General features: G+C 37.1%; 3 protein-coding genes across 3 annotated transcripts; 1 reads left to right on the forward strand and 2 right to left on the reverse strand.

The window, feature by feature from the left end:
• Window positions 1-163: 163 nt before the first annotated feature.
• LOC145895407 (tetraspanin-12-like) lies at window positions 164-5299 on the reverse strand. The gene is made up of 6 exons (XM_082984250.1): window positions 5092-5299; window positions 4001-4219; window positions 3610-3795; window positions 3095-3307; window positions 1656-1794; window positions 164-663 (listed from the first exon to the last, which is right to left on the reverse strand). Exons 1-6 carry the CDS (start codon window positions 5155-5157, stop codon window positions 164-166), a joined length of 1323 nt encoding a protein of 440 aa, XP_082840376.1. The 5' UTR covers window positions 5158-5299.
• Window positions 5300-7889: 2590 nt separating this feature from the next.
• Window positions 7890-13462, forward strand: LOC145903680 (uncharacterized). Its single transcript, XM_082991802.1, has 5 exons — window positions 7890-9832; window positions 10580-10828; window positions 11127-11303; window positions 11609-11717; window positions 13250-13462. The coding sequence occupies exons 1-5, from the start codon at window positions 7986-7988 to the stop codon at window positions 13454-13456; spliced, it is 2589 nt and encodes an 862-aa protein (XP_082847928.1). The 5' UTR covers window positions 7890-7985; the 3' UTR covers window positions 13457-13462.
• A 2306-nt stretch (window positions 13463-15768) lies between these two features.
• On the reverse strand, window positions 15769-17129 carry LOC145903685 (COMM domain-containing protein 7-like). The gene is made up of 4 exons (XM_082991813.1): window positions 16981-17129; window positions 16684-16840; window positions 16124-16356; window positions 15769-15908 (listed from the first exon to the last, which is right to left on the reverse strand). The coding sequence occupies exons 1-4, from the start codon at window positions 17077-17079 to the stop codon at window positions 15783-15785; spliced, it is 615 nt and encodes a 204-aa protein (XP_082847939.1). The 5' UTR covers window positions 17080-17129; the 3' UTR covers window positions 15769-15782.
• Window positions 17130-17589: the final 460 nt, after the last annotated feature.

Consider the following 17589-nt stretch of genomic DNA (forward strand, 5'->3'; position numbering starts at 1 on the left):
TACACCAGCAAGCATTAAACCTGATCGAGATTCGTGGCCGGGATATACAGGGTTCGAATCTCAGTGTAGTCAAAACCCATCATAAGCTTTGAACACGGGCGGAGTTGGTTTAATAGCAATTCCAACGCATGTGACAATCGAGACGAAACTAACGGTCACCACATTACCGGCGAGTGGACCTTGTGCCCTGGCCCTCACTAGGATGCAGTGAAACTGAAAGCTCGGGTGTAAAGCAACTGCTGGCTGCGTCAGTTTGACCAGAATCTATTAAAGTGTCCTCTTCGTTAGATGCTCCCACCCCCCTGGTTCTATGCTCAGCCATCGAGGTGGACAGTCTGTGGACGACGTCAACAGTGTTTGTTACGTCACAAACGTCGCATTTTGTGAAGCAACTGCTTCGGGAAGCGGAACTGAATCGAACGTTGTTTACGATTTCGCCTCGTTTCTCAGATAAACTTGTGCAGGGGCAACTTGTGCATTGGACAGCAGTCGGTTGCTTGGTTCGTTTAAACTCGAACTGGCTTGTAGACTGAGATTGGTTTGAAATAGTTTTTGGCTCTGTAGTTGCACTCGAGCTGCCGTTTTCATGTGGTTTTTGTGATTGTTTGACGGGTATGATTTTCATTGGCTGCTTTCCGCCGTATGTGTGCACCACGTAATACCCTGAAAAATAAAAGCATGTCTCTTAAGAAACTAATAAACAGGAACACCAAAAACGGACTTACTCATAATTCTGATAATAGATAGGCCTATACTGGCCCATAGCATAATGCTGAAAACGTTGACTTGTTTTATTTACTTAAGACGTTTCGGTAAGTTTTTGCCAAACGTTTCAAATAAATAAAACATTTAATGTTTCAAGCACTATGGGCCAGTATCTTTATTCTCATACGATACGATAATTTTTTTTTCACATTGACCTCATGCGAATTTGTAAATGACGGTGGGTACCGTCCCTAATTCTAAGAAAAGTTTTCATTGATAACTGAGCATCCAAATTTATAGGCATTTTTAAGCTGATTTAGGCACTTCCGTTTTTTGACAACATTCTTTGTCTGCCATCATCACATTGCGACCAAGGATCACCATGTTGGAATTTCTATAAATTTAGAATCAATGAAGGTAAATCGAATTCCTTTTCAGTCATCCTTATTTTCGGTTCCACATTGCTATCATTTCTGGCTATAAACTCAGCGCAACTGGGATGCAACATCAATACATCAACTTAAATGTGCCCTTGTACCCCTTCGAGTGCGATTAAAACGAGATTCTGCGTTGACACAACTTTACAGGGACTTTGATTATAGTTTGCATGCAAGTATACTTGATATTTTTGTGTATGGGTGGAACGTTTTATGTGACGTCCTTTCCGACAACACTTGGTGTTGAATATGGGCATGACAAACCGCAAGTTTACATACACCTTGTGCACACAAGAAACAATTGTTGAAAGAATTGTTGTACTTCTTCTGTGCTGAACAGAGAAAAGGCGACTTGCTTCGTTAAAATATACCGAGAAGTCACCACTAAAATTTAGGTATATTTTCATAATATAGAACAGGAGCTCTCGAAATTCCAGCCCCACTTCAAGTTCGCAAACAATCCGGTAAATGATTAACGTTCCCATCTGCCTGTCAATCAGTTTGAGAGTTTACCTTCTGGGTTCCTGGTAGGCAGCAGTGGGCGCTTTACTTCATAAGTGTTAGTGGATGCTGTTGTTGTCTCAGCTTTTGTAGGATCTGTGCCCAGGCAAAATGAAAGCCACAACTTCATGGCCAATATCAGCAGCAAAACCTGTTCAAACAATAATATTTATAGGCAATATATTTCACACACTTGCGCTCATCGTTGTGTTACTCTTTTCCGGAATATACTGATACGTACAAAAAAAAATCCGACGGTCAGCACCGACCTGTACAGGTTAATTCCTGTGCTATTATCATGACATTTTCTCTTGTTTTCACCAATAGTTCAGTTATAATGACGTCACAAAGGCAAGAACAATAATACATTCCATAAATAGGCCAACGAGTAACTCATTCATTGCATCAAAAGTTTCTGTTTGTACAGTGATTATGCCTCGTTGGATTATGACAGTAAAAAAATGTACAGGAATTTAAATGACCTATGTTGCCTCATAAAAACTGTGAAGGTATGAAAATTGCGCGAAAAAGTTGCAATAAAACACCAACAAAAACGATTTAAAAGATGAACAGTTTGCAGGAAATTTGCCACAAACGACATGTCCTTCTGGTCACAGCATACCATGCGCATTTTGGAACCATTGACTGCGTTTTAACTTAACGATTTGTAAATATCAGCGTTATGGCAAACATATATTCACCTCTGAGTAATCAGCAGTCAATCGCCAAGTAACAATTCATAGTTCGTTGTCGTATTTAAAGTGGCCGAAGCGATCATAAATCCCTTGGTCGTTTGACTCACTGTATACACCGCAGTCTGGGCGTTCGGTTTACCTCAGGTAATATAACTGTCATAGGTAAGGTGTACGTCAACATGATTTATTTTGTACAAACATTGTGTCTCGTGTGCCGTTTCCTGTCGAACGTTTTGAATCGATTGCGGTTCGGGTTTATTAAAAAGTTGGAATCTCTTCACCTGCGGGGTGTGAAATGATATTTAATACCCCGAGTATTGCGAAACTAAACATTTTCCACTTGGAAATTACCTCCGTTCAGTTTCGTCAAAAGACAATCCAAAACAATTATACTTGTTGTGCTGTGACGTCACAATACTTGCTACAATGCAATGTTCTAAAATTCTGACAGTAAATAGACGTGATTTGACATGTAAAAAAATGATGTATGTATTGGAAAAAGGCGTTTGTGTGGTTAATTATCCAGGAAATCTTTGATGCGCATAATAGTTTGTGTAACATTTGGCACAATTCGCTGCTCCAAATTCTAGGTAGACTGCATTTATGTGACCTTTTCATAACGTCATTACTAACGTAATGATTGATTTGTGCCGACCAAGTTTTAAAGCTTATGAATACATACAGACATACCATCCTGAAGAAACGACGTCACCATATATAGGTCACGATACAATGCACATTAACAACATACCGCACCTGTATTATTCCAGTAGCACCCATCAAGTAGGGCAAAGCGGCCATCTCGTTTGAAGCGCTGAGGTGATTTAGGAGCGTTTTACCACAACCTGGCATTAGTTGTAGGGAAAAGGCACATTCCGAATTGGTTATATCAGGGGCACAGCAGCTTCGGAGAACTCTGAGGTCTGCATCCAACCAATCAGTGTAAGATTCGACTCCACAGCACTGGAACTGCACAACAACATTGTGTCGGCTTTGGGACATATTTTCAGCGTTTTAAACGCATCTGTAATATGATTGAAATGCGTTGTGACCCATCGTTTAAAAACCGATGCAAAGATTTCTGCATGCCCGCTGTGTCCGATAGTCAATCTCTCAACTCTAAAACATCTGAATCGTGGAACATACAATATCTAATCGCCGTCAATTGGGTTTGATTTGTACATTTTTTTACCACCATTATAAGTGAATTTCAAATTATTCACAAAAAGTATGGTTGCCACTGTTCAACGCGCTTTCCAAACCCTCCTGACCTTAGTGTGTACTGCTTTCCACGCTTCCTTAAACCAAAGGTTCGATGTTTGGTCATTGCAGTAATAGCGGATATTGTACTTAAGTTGCTGAAGATCACTCGAGTCGAATTTTTTCTCACGTTTCACCACCCTCCATATCCCGGCACTCATTTCCACAGAAAACGATACAAGAACCGAAAAGAAGAACTGCAAAAAAAACTTGCTACATCTCTTTTGATTAAAAGAAGAAGGGCGTTGTGTTAACGCAATGAAAACAACGGCGAAAAGCTACAAAATCTTTTCATTCTAAATTTGTTCGCAATAGAAAATAACAACCTGTTTTTGAGCAATTTATAATCAGTAATGCTGCTTTTGTCATGTAGAGATTTACTTAAGCTTGATGATTGCTTACCCAACCAAGCAATAATTGGCTCTCAGTGAATGCCCCGCACCATCCGATCGAACCGATGACGTAGACAAAACAGGACACAGTTATGAGTACAGGAAAGATGATTGGAAAGAAGATATTGACGTAGAAGTCCCCAACTTTGGTTCCTTCGGTAACCAAAACGACTTGACTGAGGTCGTCTCGTAGAACGGTCGTTTCAATAAGAATCGTGGCGCTCAGAATCTAACAAAGAATGTGACAAAATACAGTGATAATTTAAACTTTAGTAATACGGTAGGGTTGTTAGACATTCGGATTTAATGTTAAAATCTGCGTCCGGAAATTTGTGAAGATTAACCCAAGCACAATACCCTGCGAATTACGTAGCTTTCCTTAGTTGCAACCCGGTCGCAGCCTTAAAGATGGTCATCATGAATACGACTACTAAAAAAGGTCGGTTCGGAATTGTGCTTTGGCAAATTTTATAACTCTATACAGAAGTTTGATTGTTACCATCAAAGCAAGGTCAATATTTGCTCCAGATAACATACGACAGTGCTAAAATGTGATTTCCGGTACAATTGTACACCGAAGCATTTGCCTGATGGTAATTACGACATAATATACCTTGTCTTCTGGCTGTTTGTGTCATATATACACTTTATCTGTTCGCACCCAAACACACAAAAAAATTGTTAACTTTTGCATTATCTTGCATGTGAACAAAAAAACTTCTGTCTTCGGAATACAACATGGCAAAAAGCCACTTTGCGTATATTACTGTGCATATTGACAATCCACTCAGCTTATCACTGAAGAACGTGCCTGGCTGTATGATAGCAGCGATGCTGGGGGTTTGCTTAAACCTGAAGGCCAACAATAAGAAGGCAGATTTGTGTTTTACCTAATTCTTGAGCAATTGTGCGAAAACACTAAAAACTATCAATAAATTTTGGCTCCTGGATTCGATGATAACAAGAAACGGGGCGCGATAAAGTTTTGATGCAGTTTTATTTATAACAGTCAAGCAATATATCGCGATACAAGTAAAAATTATTTGGTTATTGCACATATGACTAAAACTATATACTATTAACATCAAGGGTTAGACTTACCCACAAGAGCAAAATCAATATGAGAAGAGTGCATTTTATCCAACCAGAAACTTCTTTCGCTGTCATGTTCTTCTGTTCATTGAAAACTCGTTACGTAGTCTGCCGATCCGAAAATTGTGAAGTTAAAGCTATATTGCCCTTAACGCCGGAATGCATGTATCATAATCCGTAGGCTACATCAAACGCTAAAGTAATTGGTTATAACTACTAAAGCGCAACCTATAATGTACCAATATTGATGTAGTCGCACAATAATGCGTTTCATACATTGTTACAACACAATCTGGTAATTTACATGAACATGTGTAACCATTTTTCTTGGTATTATCAAAACTTTGCACTGAATCTCGCTCAACTACTTCGAAAAGGGCACATGCATATGTAACAAATCATTACTGCCTTCGGTGGAACTGACAAACATGTCACAAAAGAGTCATATAACGACATAATCACCGACCCATGGCGTATAGTGCACAACGATATGTACAGTACATAAACTGTCGCATGTTTATTGTTTGCCCTCCCTCTTATCACTCGCTCGTACACACGTCGGGTCCATCGTCCCTTCTCGCTCTTGTTTGTCGGCGCCGCGAAGCAGTTGCTCGATATTTTTGGCACGAAAACGTTCAGCAAACTTATGGTCGTTTTGTGCTAAAAAGGGATTTTCGGAAAGAATACTGCTTCTGCATCAGTTCACATAGCAAAATGATTAAATGGAAAACTTACTGCCCGGATAACGCTCTTTTGCACACATCAAAATGCGTACAAACACATGTTCATTGATAAACAACACGAAAATGGCATTCGAAACGTGGAGTTAAACAATAGCAGCAGCACGAAAATAAACCTGAAAAACCAACAGGGAAAAGTCATTACACATAACAAACACCATGAATAATGTGGCGCTTTACCCTGTAAGCCGAAGTTCACACAAGAACGTATTCGCTTACAACGAATTTTCAAACTAAACTGCCAGGTTTGGCTATAAAGCAGTTCGAACCGAGGTATAAATGAATTTAGTTAGGTAAAGTTTTCTTTTATGCCTCTACCGGAAGTATTTTGCTTGGTGTAATTGATCGGTACAGCGTTTACCAATCGGCTTCAAAAATTTTTGCGAGTACATAGCGCCATCTCGTGAATTTCAGGTAAATTTAATAAAATATCCACTAATATGTCTCACAATTAATACAATGTAGATATACTAATTAATTTTAGCAAACTTCACCTTTAAACATACAAACCTTGCCACATAAATAACTTGTTCAAAGAAAGGTCCGAAATATAAAGAACGTTCTTTTTGATGGTTGTATTTCTACAGGCGTATGAGATTATTTTGCAGCATGGCTGGAAAAAGTTACTCGCTCTGTTTTCGAATAAGCGAAATTACAACTTGCGCGTTGGGAGTTGGAACAGTGATAAATATAACGAACAAGTCTTGCATCACCTGACTGCGACATTTATTTTTGTCCAGATGAGTCGCTCTAGCTATATGCAGTAATTACAGATTATTTTATTGTAATCCACATCAGTATAGTTATATACAATAATATTATATTGCAGTATGTCATTGTAATTGTATATATGTGCTGTATAGGGCATTTGAATTTTATTGTATATGGTATACTTAGGAATATTCCAAGCAGTGCCACCACAAATTATTTGGCCATATTTATATATTAAGTAATTACTTTCCGGCGGCGATCACAACGCTCAGGACAGAATGTTTGTTTGATTCCGGTGGTAGTTTTCCGTAGTTTTCAGTCAAGCGAAAAACGATTTCAACAAACCTAATTAGTTTTACTACTGTTGGAAAGTTTGCTGAAAGGCTATATATTCTGTAACGTATTTGTTCCAAAGCATTTTTGTGACTGATTGATTGAATAAATGTGTCTTTTGAACAGCATTTTTGTCTGCCTGATATATGAATCAATGCATACAGAAGTTTGATATAAATACTCATATTTTGTCAGTTGTTGTGGTTATAATAATATCAATAATGTCACGTAATAAGGTGTTAAGAAGTAATTGATGTGAACTGTCACTTTTGTGACATATAGAGATGTTGTTGCTATTTAAAATACATTTATTGATGTATACCTGATTGAAAAGAATGACATGCACGAATTTTGCAATTTTATCTGCAATTCACACAAAAACAATTGGCTAATGCATTAACATTATTAAATTGATGTTTGCCGAAAACAAATCTTTCCTGTAAAGTAAAAAATTCCAATCTGGTATATACCAGATGAGAAAAAAAATTTCGCGAAGGAAACGTCGATACACAGATTGGAAAGTTTGTAAAAATTGTGTAGTGGATTTTTTTTCAACAATTGGTGTTTGCCTGCAATAGTGAACATTTATCTGTTTATTAGTGTATTGGTCAATTATTTTTGTGCATGTTACCGAACAACATTTTGTCCGATTTGGCATATACCACAAACTGGAAAAAATGTCGTGCACGGAGGATATATCCTCTTGCGATATTTTGCGAAAATTTGCCGATAATCCACGCAATATTAATGAGCTAATGCACTAACATACGAAAAAACGTTGCGATTGTCCGCGCAATTAACGATCGCCGAAACAAAACCCTCCGCGCAAAAAACAAACTTTCCAATCTGGCATATACCTATACCCATCTGTAAAATCATCATTTCTTGGTGTTTTTGCACAAAATACAAGCAATTGAATTGAGGACAGTTTATTGCAAACTACTAGAATTGAAAATCACTGTGCTTTTTTTTTTTAAATGTGTCATTTTGACGTTTGATAATGTTTATTTTTCATTAAAGATTTTTGAGCAGGGTTGTTTTTAGGACTGAATGATTTTATGGCAGTGTGAGTAAAATGGATTAAAATAAATAATGTGGCTGGAATAAACCAACTTAATTATGACAACATCACCGGTAAAACCATTGCAGACTGGAAGTATCCAGAAAGCAAAGCACAAGATGAAGTTACATCAGTCAATGATGCTACCACTTCTCTTTTCGGAGCCAATACAATTAACAAAGATTAAAAAGACCATTCCTGTTGCTGTCAATGGGGATAGCAAGGTTGTGAAGTCTGGGAACAAGGACAGCAGTGTTAAAGTTGATAGAAAGCCCAAGCTTTTGTCACAGGCTACAGTAACAGTGTCGAAGTCATTGCAAAAAAAGCCTGCTTTGAACACTTCAACAGTTGTATCCAAGGAGATCAAACCAAAGAAGTTGTTTGACAAGCATGCTGAGAAAACAGGCAAAGTTGTCCCTGGAAGCATCTTGAAGTCAAAAAATGAACAGCTTTTGTTGCACAAGCACAAAAGAAAAGACAATCATGAGTCTAGGGTGAAACACAAGAAGAAGAAAAGACCTAAAGCAGATTTAGACAAACCTCTGGAAGTGAATTCAAGCCCATGTAAACCTTCATCTCCAGCCATAACTAAAAGCATTGAAGAAGTTTTTGCCAGTAATCTTGAGCATCCTGCAAAGAGATTGAGAACAGACAGCAGACACAGTGAACTGGGTGACAATGTTTTTGACAACATCATGAATTTAAACACTGAATCTTTGGAATCCCCTGTGGAGGATGCAAGTGAAACAGTACAGGAAAACATACTGGTCTCTTCCTCTTCACCAAAAAGGTTACTTTCTCCGGGTAATGCATCGCCGCTCAGCAAAACAGAACCTTCCTTATTTCATACGAAAGAAACTGATTTAAGTCCAGAAAAAGAACAAATAAAATCACCTTCACTAATGAGTGAAGTGCCATTAAGTCCGAAACTGCCAAAGCTTGAAGGTGTTGACACTGTAACCTGCCAGGAAACACCACCTACTTTTCACTGCCATGATTCCACCAATGATCTCCAAACAATAGCCGAGGAGGTAACTGCAGAAAACTTACCTACACCTGGATATGAAACAATGTCCCCAGAAAAACCTGGACATGAGAGGTTATGTGCAGATGATGTGCCACAGGGTCATGAGGAAATTGTACAAAAATCCCACAAACTCAAACGAAAGCACCATAATGAAGATCGTCACAAACATAAAAAGCACAAACATGAGAAGCACCACAAATCCCATAAACACCGGTCTCATTCACCAAGCCATCACAAGCACAAGCATCGTGATAAAATCAAATTGGAGCCTTCAGAACACAGGGTCAAAATCAAACAGGAATTTCCAGACACACCCTCTGTAAAAAGAGAAAATCCTGTAGTAAATATTAAAAGTGAGCCACTTTCACCTAAAATGTCCCCGTTTTTTAGTTCAGAAGATGAGAAAGATACTGACACAGAATTGGCTGCTAAAAAAGTTCTCCACATTGGTTTACCATCTTTGGCCTATGGTCAACAACTATCTTCTGATGTCCAAGTCGTAGACAAGTTTCCCTTTTCTGATCCTGATTTTAGAAGACTTGTCCATATTGAAACAGACCCAAACGGTGAAGCATCAGTTTTACATGCTTACCAGCATGAGGTGGATCAACTATCACAGAAACAACAGGAACAGTTTGCTCACGACTTTTGTTCTTTGTGCTTTCACGAAGAGGAAAAATCACAGCCTGATTTTGTCATGGGTATTGTTCATGGTGCTGCTTCCTCTATGCCAGACTTCCTCGAGTATTTGGCAGAGAAACATGCCGACCTTCGAGTAAAATCAGAAGTGCTCGGTCAACGTGATATCCTCACAATGAGTGTGAAGGAATTCCGTGATCAAGTTAGCAAAAACTTTTCTGTGGAAAGTGGAATGTACAGGTAATGCACATAATATGCCATGTATATAATTTTGGTTTAAAAAAAAAGTTTTAAGAAATAGTGTATTTTTTATTTTGGTATATATACACCGAAATTTTCAAAAAGCTAATGTCTCCTGTTAATGTGATGTTGGATTAAGTTCAGCGCTTGTACATTACTGTTAGTTGACCACATTATACCCACTCTACCAAGTGAGTTGAAGTACCTTTGTTGGTAAAGCAGTGACACAGTGAAATTAATCCTGCAGAAATTCCATGACTGCAATGTCATAATGCCCTTGCTATTGGCTGTTTTTTGTACTGGTCAGGCATCACAATTTGTCTAGATATTGATTGCCACAGAATCCCAAATGCAGGATGTGTATGCTTACGTACGCTGTTTGCCGCACGTAGAAATGTGGTGGTGAATAAATAAGTGTTGCTGTAGTACTAGCATGTTGCGTGGCTGTAAATAAGCTTGTTAAATATTTACCAGATCACTGGTCTAATCTACAAACAATGTGAGAAAGTAATTGCTGTAACTAAGGCAACACTTTTGAGTATGTATTTGCGCAGTATTTCCATGATAAAGATTTTAACAGTGCTACACGCTGTAGTTTCTTGATGTAAATGGTAACTATCTATAGCCTATAGGCTCTTTGTATCTGTCAAGGTTAGCACCAGTGTGTACATTTATATTAGCAGTAATTTCTTTTTTTAAACATATATACCCTTTATCTGAAGTTAATATTAACAACCATTGATTTAGGTATGGGCCCATGCGGCAGATCAGTTTAGTTGGTGCTGTTCATGAAGAAGCTGGTGGATACTTTCCTGATATTTTGGACATCCTTGAAAATGATCCATTTCTTAACATCACCTCTCCGTGGGGGGAAATGTCATGTGTTGAACTCGACTGTCGTTCCCATAGTAACGATGGGCCGATTCTGTGGATAAGACCAGGAGAGCAGATGGTCCCCGCAGCTGACTTCAAAGGCTCACCAGCCAAAAGAAGGAAGTACGTAAATTGATATATTTTTGTTACATAAGTTAGCGAGCATCAGGAAACTTGATATGATTTAGTGTAATAAATGAATAACTGGGTTTTGTTGAATGTAAGGAAATAATTCATTTCGCTTTTGGACTTTCGGTGATGGTGTTTTTTGCTTGGAAAGGAAGTGCAGCGACTTTTCGTTGAAATTTTACTCTTTTTTGTAAGTTTAAAAAGAATATTCACTGTCCAAGAATTGCAACCTATAGACTTCATATTTGTTAAAAATTACATGGCAGAATATCCAGCAATTTATTTTTTGCAGATCTCAAACAGGTCCTCTCCATAAGCTGTCATTCCAGTACAGTGCCCGTTCAAATGATACCCGTGAGACAATGATCGAAGACCGAACTCATGCCCATGCCGACCATGTAGGACATATTGCTGATCGGGAAACTACATGGGCCGTCGGGGTTTTAAAGGGTATTTCAGCAGGACACAAGTAAGTTTAGTTATGTGTCCATACCTTTATCTGTTCAGTGTTTTTCATACAAATGAAATGCCCAACTTATATCACCAGGAAACATCCAAAAGATGTTTACTGCTTGCTTTAGTATGTACATATACACATCTGTTTTCAATTGTTGTTATCCTGGTATTGTAAAAAAAAGTTTTTTAAAAAAGTTAAAAAAAAATTATTGGTGCCTAAATGCAACTTAGATTTTCATTTATTATGATGTTCGATACAATTCTGCTTTTTTTGTGTGAAATTCAAACCATCTCCTCATTCTTCTGTATGTATTACAGGCCAACTATGAATAAACAGCTTAAAGATGTTGTCTGTTTTCATTCATCATCATTCTTCAACACATCCAGTGTCCTGCAGTTGGACCTGTTTGAACCTCCAATGTCTCAGGTGGGTAATATAAGTAATTTTATGAGATTCATGTTGTACAAATTTACAGACATAAATGTTCAGCTAGAATAGTATGTGGCCAGTTGTCAAGCAGTATTTGTGTGTATGTGTCCTAAGTAATTTAAAGTTAAACATAAACTATTAAATATTCAAAGATTTCCTAAAAAATAATTCACTTCATTGTGTTATTATCTATGGTATATACATTTTTTTCAATCCAAGCATTTTATACTTGTATGATTTAACTTATTTGATTGATTGCCAATTATGTCATGACACTGTTACATGAAATCCATCTGTTATTTGGTGCCCACCCAGACACACTTCCCCTGTCACTATGTTAGTTACAGCTCCATAGACTATATGCGAATAGAACTTCCGCTTGTTCGACTTGGCAACATTTTATGACATTTTTGACTAGCTTGTCTGATATTAAAGCATCCTTTCATCTAATTCCTTCCTAAGTGGGGTTTTACTTTAACGTCATAGCTGAACTTAGCTATGTTGTGACGGTTAGCACACATACAAGCATTATATCAACACAATTCTCTGTATTACATCCTATTTAATACTGTTGTCAGAATGATTACTAGATGCTGATCGATTTAACAGCAAAACTTTGTTATATTCATCATGCTGTTTATATTAAGAGTGTGGTTATTATTATGCCAGTGTGACTAAGACTTATATTAACGAGGCACATGAGTGATGTTCACTCCAAATTTAATATGGCAGCGCTAGACACTTTCCACAAGCTCTCCATCAAATAAATGTATTGAAGTTGTTATGTATAAATGCGTTTTCATGTATTTCATGAACATTTAAGAGCCAATAGTAGGTTTGAATAAGACAGAAACTGGGGATGCTAATAGGCGAAATTAATATTTCTGCAAAAAAGATCTTACTGGCGCTGATTGTCTTTTACTCCTTTTGGAGCTCTAGGAACATTTTAGAGCCATGTGTTTTACCGACGTTGCCCTGTCTTTTCAAAGAAAAAAAATGCTGGTTTTTTTTGTGTGAAATGAAAAATAACCATCTTATAAACGTTTTGGTAATGTTGAAAGTATGCAGTATCATCTTTAACTAAAGTATATGCAAGTTGTTTGACATGTGCTTGTTTAATTTGCTGCAACCTTGATGCTGTTTGCTATGGCAATTGTGTAACTTTGCATGTGTGTAAAGTCCAAAAGCAGTGGTTCCCAACCTTTTTTGTTACGTTCCTCCCTTTGCCCATTTTGGAACTATTCATTCCTCCCCATATTACTAAAAACTTAATCTTTGCTAAATATTTTGCACCTATCTGAAGAAGATATTTAGTGCGGTAACATTTTCAATGTAAAAAAAATCTTAAAGTTTTTATGAAATTCCTCCCCTGAACTCATGAAATTCCTCCCTAGGGAGGAATTCCTCCCCGGTTGGGAACCACTGTCCTAAAGTATATTAAAAACATGTTTGATTTACAATGTAGTGTAGCTATTATGTTGTAGTATCTGTTAAAAAATCATCTGAAACAATAAAACCCACTTTTTCAGTGTGTACGCTGGGTGGATGAGGCCAAGTTAAATCAGATGAGACGAAATGGTATCCGCTACTCAAGAGTTAAACTGTATGACAATGACATCTACTTTATCCCAAGAAATGTCATCCACCAATTCAGAACTGTTTCTTCATCAACCAGCATAGCATGGCACATGCGTCTTAAAGGTCTTCACGGGGAGCCAACCTACATCAAGCCGTGACACCCAAGGCCTTGACGTGAGGCTAAAGGTGTACACTATCGTTAAATTATTGTTTTGCCTTTCTGTTTCAAAGGAGCCAAAAAATAAAGTCTGAATGCAATAGTGGTCGAACTTTTTCTCACTGCAAACTGGTTATTGCTACAGCGGGCAATTGCTTTTTAAACTCTCGATTCCTTTGTGTAACTTTCTTTTTTGCTAAGTAAGGTATTCATGAAAAATACGCATTCATTGAAGCATGTTTTAGACGTGCTGTAATGTCCGTTGGTAAATTTTTTATCATAAACCTTCTGATAGTCCTTTAATTCATGGTTAATGGCAAAATTGTTGCTTGAAAAACACAAACTAAGCGAGATGGAGCGCAATCGCTTAATCACCCGTTTTCACGAGCCCACTTTTCTGTCTTGGCTACCATTTAACGAAGTTCCACTTCTGTTGCTGCTGTTTTTTTTCATAGAAAACCCATGAGCAAACTTTTACTCATTATTTCAATTCAAAGCAAACATTGTCGTTGCGATTGTCGTTGCACAGTATTTCTGTTGTTCGTTTTAACATTTTTTATTGCACTATTGTTTCTTATTATGTTTTAATGTGGGACATTTGGTTTTTCACAGAGGGCAAAATGCATTTGCAAACTTGGTTTCTAAAGTAATCCTGCATTTTTTTCTTAAAAATACTTAGTTTTGAAAGTCTAAATTTTAATATAACTTAACAATAACAACATAATAATCCTGTTTACTAAAATCCTGTTAACTAAATTCCTGTTTACTAGTGTTCACTTCCCTAAATGAAAAACACGCTGAAAAAAATTGTCATGCATTGCTTTTAGAAAATTTTCTTCCAAAACATGTAAATACATTTTCAACCAACAATTTTTTTAAACATTTTCCTCCTGGGGATTTTGTAAACATTAGGACTAACATAAAACAAAACAGTGCAAATATGTTCTGGACACTGATTATCTAGAATGCTGAAATGTTTGCAAATGCTTTTTTTTGTTGGGTGCTGCAACTAGGTACCAACTCGAACCCGACTGCTAAAAAAACAAAGTGCAGTTTGTTTAATTCAATGGTTTGCTAAAGCTTTGCCTGTTCTCCCACCCCGAAATTTGGGGTATTTCTGTACTCAGTGTTGAAACACTGTGTCACAAACATGTTCATCTGCTCATCACCTGCCCTGTCTCAACAAGCAAAAATTTCTTGTTTTGAGAAGCTGTCGATTTGCTCAGGTGCCCAGCTCTTAAGCACCACTAGTTACAAAAATAAATTATTTTTAATGCTTTTCACCTAGAAAACTGTATGAAATCACACAACTGCAAGTCCTGGGAATATTTGTGTACAAACTCTGTGTTCCTCGGATCTTATGCTCTTGTGCTTGTTTTTTTCCCACATTTTAGGTGTCATTTTTACTGCGATATTGTACATTGTTTTGAACTTCACTGGTAGTGCGTTTGTTAGTGGACGTGTGTTTTGCGGTCTTTATGTCCACCTAGTGTCTTGCTTGTTTCTTCATGCTTGTGTGCAAATGTTTGTGGCACAAGCCAGCCCACAGTTCAACAGGTGTTTGTTTTTTAACAATGTATACACCTACCAGCATGCCCCATTTAAATACCAACTTGACAAAAATGTTTTGGAAATTAATTGATGCTGTTTTGTACTCAAGGTGGCAAGGACAATGACTCTTGCTTCCAGTTTTCAACTCTGAGTAACTTGCATTGCAGCAGTATATTTTGTAAAATTTTATACATGGTGCTGTTTATGTTGATAAAGAATATCGGTAATTGGGTTATTTATGCTGTTGTGCGATAGTGTTGGTCATAGCCACGATCGGATTAGCAATAAAATACAGTTTAACAAACGTACTTATGCCTTAGGGGTGCTTCGCAAAAAATCTTTGTTGAAATGTATTTTTTTATTGCTCTAATATTGTGTGTCCTGTGACAATCATCTAACTGCAACATAATGTTTCTTAAATATCTTGGGTTAAACCATTACTGATCTGACATGTACTGTACAGCACCAAACTGGATTTTGTCTTTGTGAAGCACCACTTCCGTGTCAAAAGTTTTTATTTTGCCGTCAACAACTTCAAAAATATATTGTACACATGAAAACTGCTGTTGTTGTTCATTTGTGTTATCCTTCCGCAACTTAAATCACTTAAGACTTTCGCATGACAGAAGGCAAGTTACCAAACATATCCACATTTGTTGTGATATAATTCCTGAATGAGTGTGATGAAAATAAAATATGATAAAATTAGGAAATAAATGAAACACAAACAATTGTAAAAGAGGTTATTGCACAAAACATTGCCAGACGTAAGATTTTTATGTCATGGAATCCATTTGAAGTTTGGCTCTTTCCATTTCATGCATGAAATCGTAGAACTGTGAAAGGGTCATTTCAAGAAGAACATTTTCTGTTGTTTGTCCTTTGGCAACGACAAGCTTTAACTAAATAATTAAAATAAAAATTTTTACAACCTACTTTAAAATACATTTAATTTTGAAGTACAAAAAAATGTATTAGTTTCTAATACAGAGTTCGCTTGGCAAACACAATTATACTTATTTAACAGGAAATTGTCTTTATACAAAAAAAAAACTTTTGGCAGGTTCTCCTACACAATACAATGTTACCTTTAATCTAATACTTTAATAACTCTTACCTGAATAAAACATGTTCCAACCCGATGTAATTCACTGCTAGAAGCTGTAACTCCAAATTTCCATTCCATGTCCACCAGACGTTTGGTTGAAAGTTGCGATACAAGCTTCATGGCATTGTTCTCTGTGTGTTTCTTCCATGCCTGGCAAAACTGCGACCCTCTCTTGGCATCAATTTTTAGTAGCTGAAGATCACTGTAGAGCTGCCCCATTGTCAACTTTGATTTAGAAGCCTCTTAAAAAGAAAAAATGACAAAATACTTTACTCAGGAGCTGGGAGGCAATAAACAAAAATGTCAGTAAATTAGGGAAGTGATTTTCCCATAAAGAATTATGCACATTGCAGGTTTGTCCAGTCAGTTACATATTGTTTAATGCTTTGCCTAAAGGATTTTTTCGGCCAGCGTCGATTGGGAGGACAAACTGACGTTTTTTGTATGGTAATGCATCAGCTAATTGTTGTTTAAACTTGATTGCAATAAAATTTCGAAAATTTGCACGGAGAATTTATTCTCATTCTATCCAATCTGGTTTGAATGCACTTATTTTACAAGCGACATACCCATCGACAACATCAAAAGCATTTTGAACATTTCTTTCGCAGTTTCAACTTCGACATTGTGGTTTTGAGAAAACGTTGACAATAAATTATGAAGTTCTTCCACTAAATCTGTGTTTCCCAGGTAAACAAATACACATTCCACAAGCTCTGAATATTGCTAAAACGAGAAGGAAACATTGCTTTACATGCAGGAAAGTCAAACAAGTGTGTTTATCTGCAGAGTTTAAACATTGTGCATACTTTATCATAAACTATGGAGTTAACAATTCAACCATTTCACTACTTTTGAAATGTCACCTGTGATGTTAGGATGTTTAAGTCTTTGGCGATGGTGTAAAAATCCTCAGGTGGCGAACCTTGACAAAAATTGAACGCTTTTATCTTTTCACCTGCCATTAATTTTGTTTTTAACAACGTATTTAGACAAAAATGTTAAAACTTGTTGAAATACGTGCTTACTGATGCATGTAGCGTCACGCATGAGTGACGATCATTTTTTTTTCAAAAACGCGTCATGCGTGACGATCCGAAACTTCCTTTATTACAGCTTTGTGGCTTTCCGCCCAACAAAACCATGTTTTTCTAAATAATTTATTTTAGGATTATCTTTTCCTGCGGTGTAAACATAGTTTTGTGCAATGTTCTTCCAGGTACGTTATATGCCACTAAAAACAGCTGAAATATTACTGCGCGCTCAGTATTTCACTGGAGTTAATTGTTGTTCGTATACACGTTTGGAAATTTCTGCATTCATCACAAAAAGATAGCTGCTTCCGTAACCCATTGGTTGGTATGATGAGACATGAGAGTACACATGTTGTTACGGCTAAACTTAGAGATTGGAATGTTAAATGCTTGTAAAAAAGTGACACATTGCTGGTGTCAAATAAATATGGAATTCGTGCA

The sequence above is a fragment of the Ascidia mentula genome, chromosome 1, assembly GCF_947561715.1.
Source record: "Ascidia mentula chromosome 1, kaAscMent1.1, whole genome shotgun sequence".
Lineage (NCBI taxonomy): Eukaryota > Metazoa > Chordata > Ascidiacea > Phlebobranchia > Ascidiidae > Ascidia > Ascidia mentula.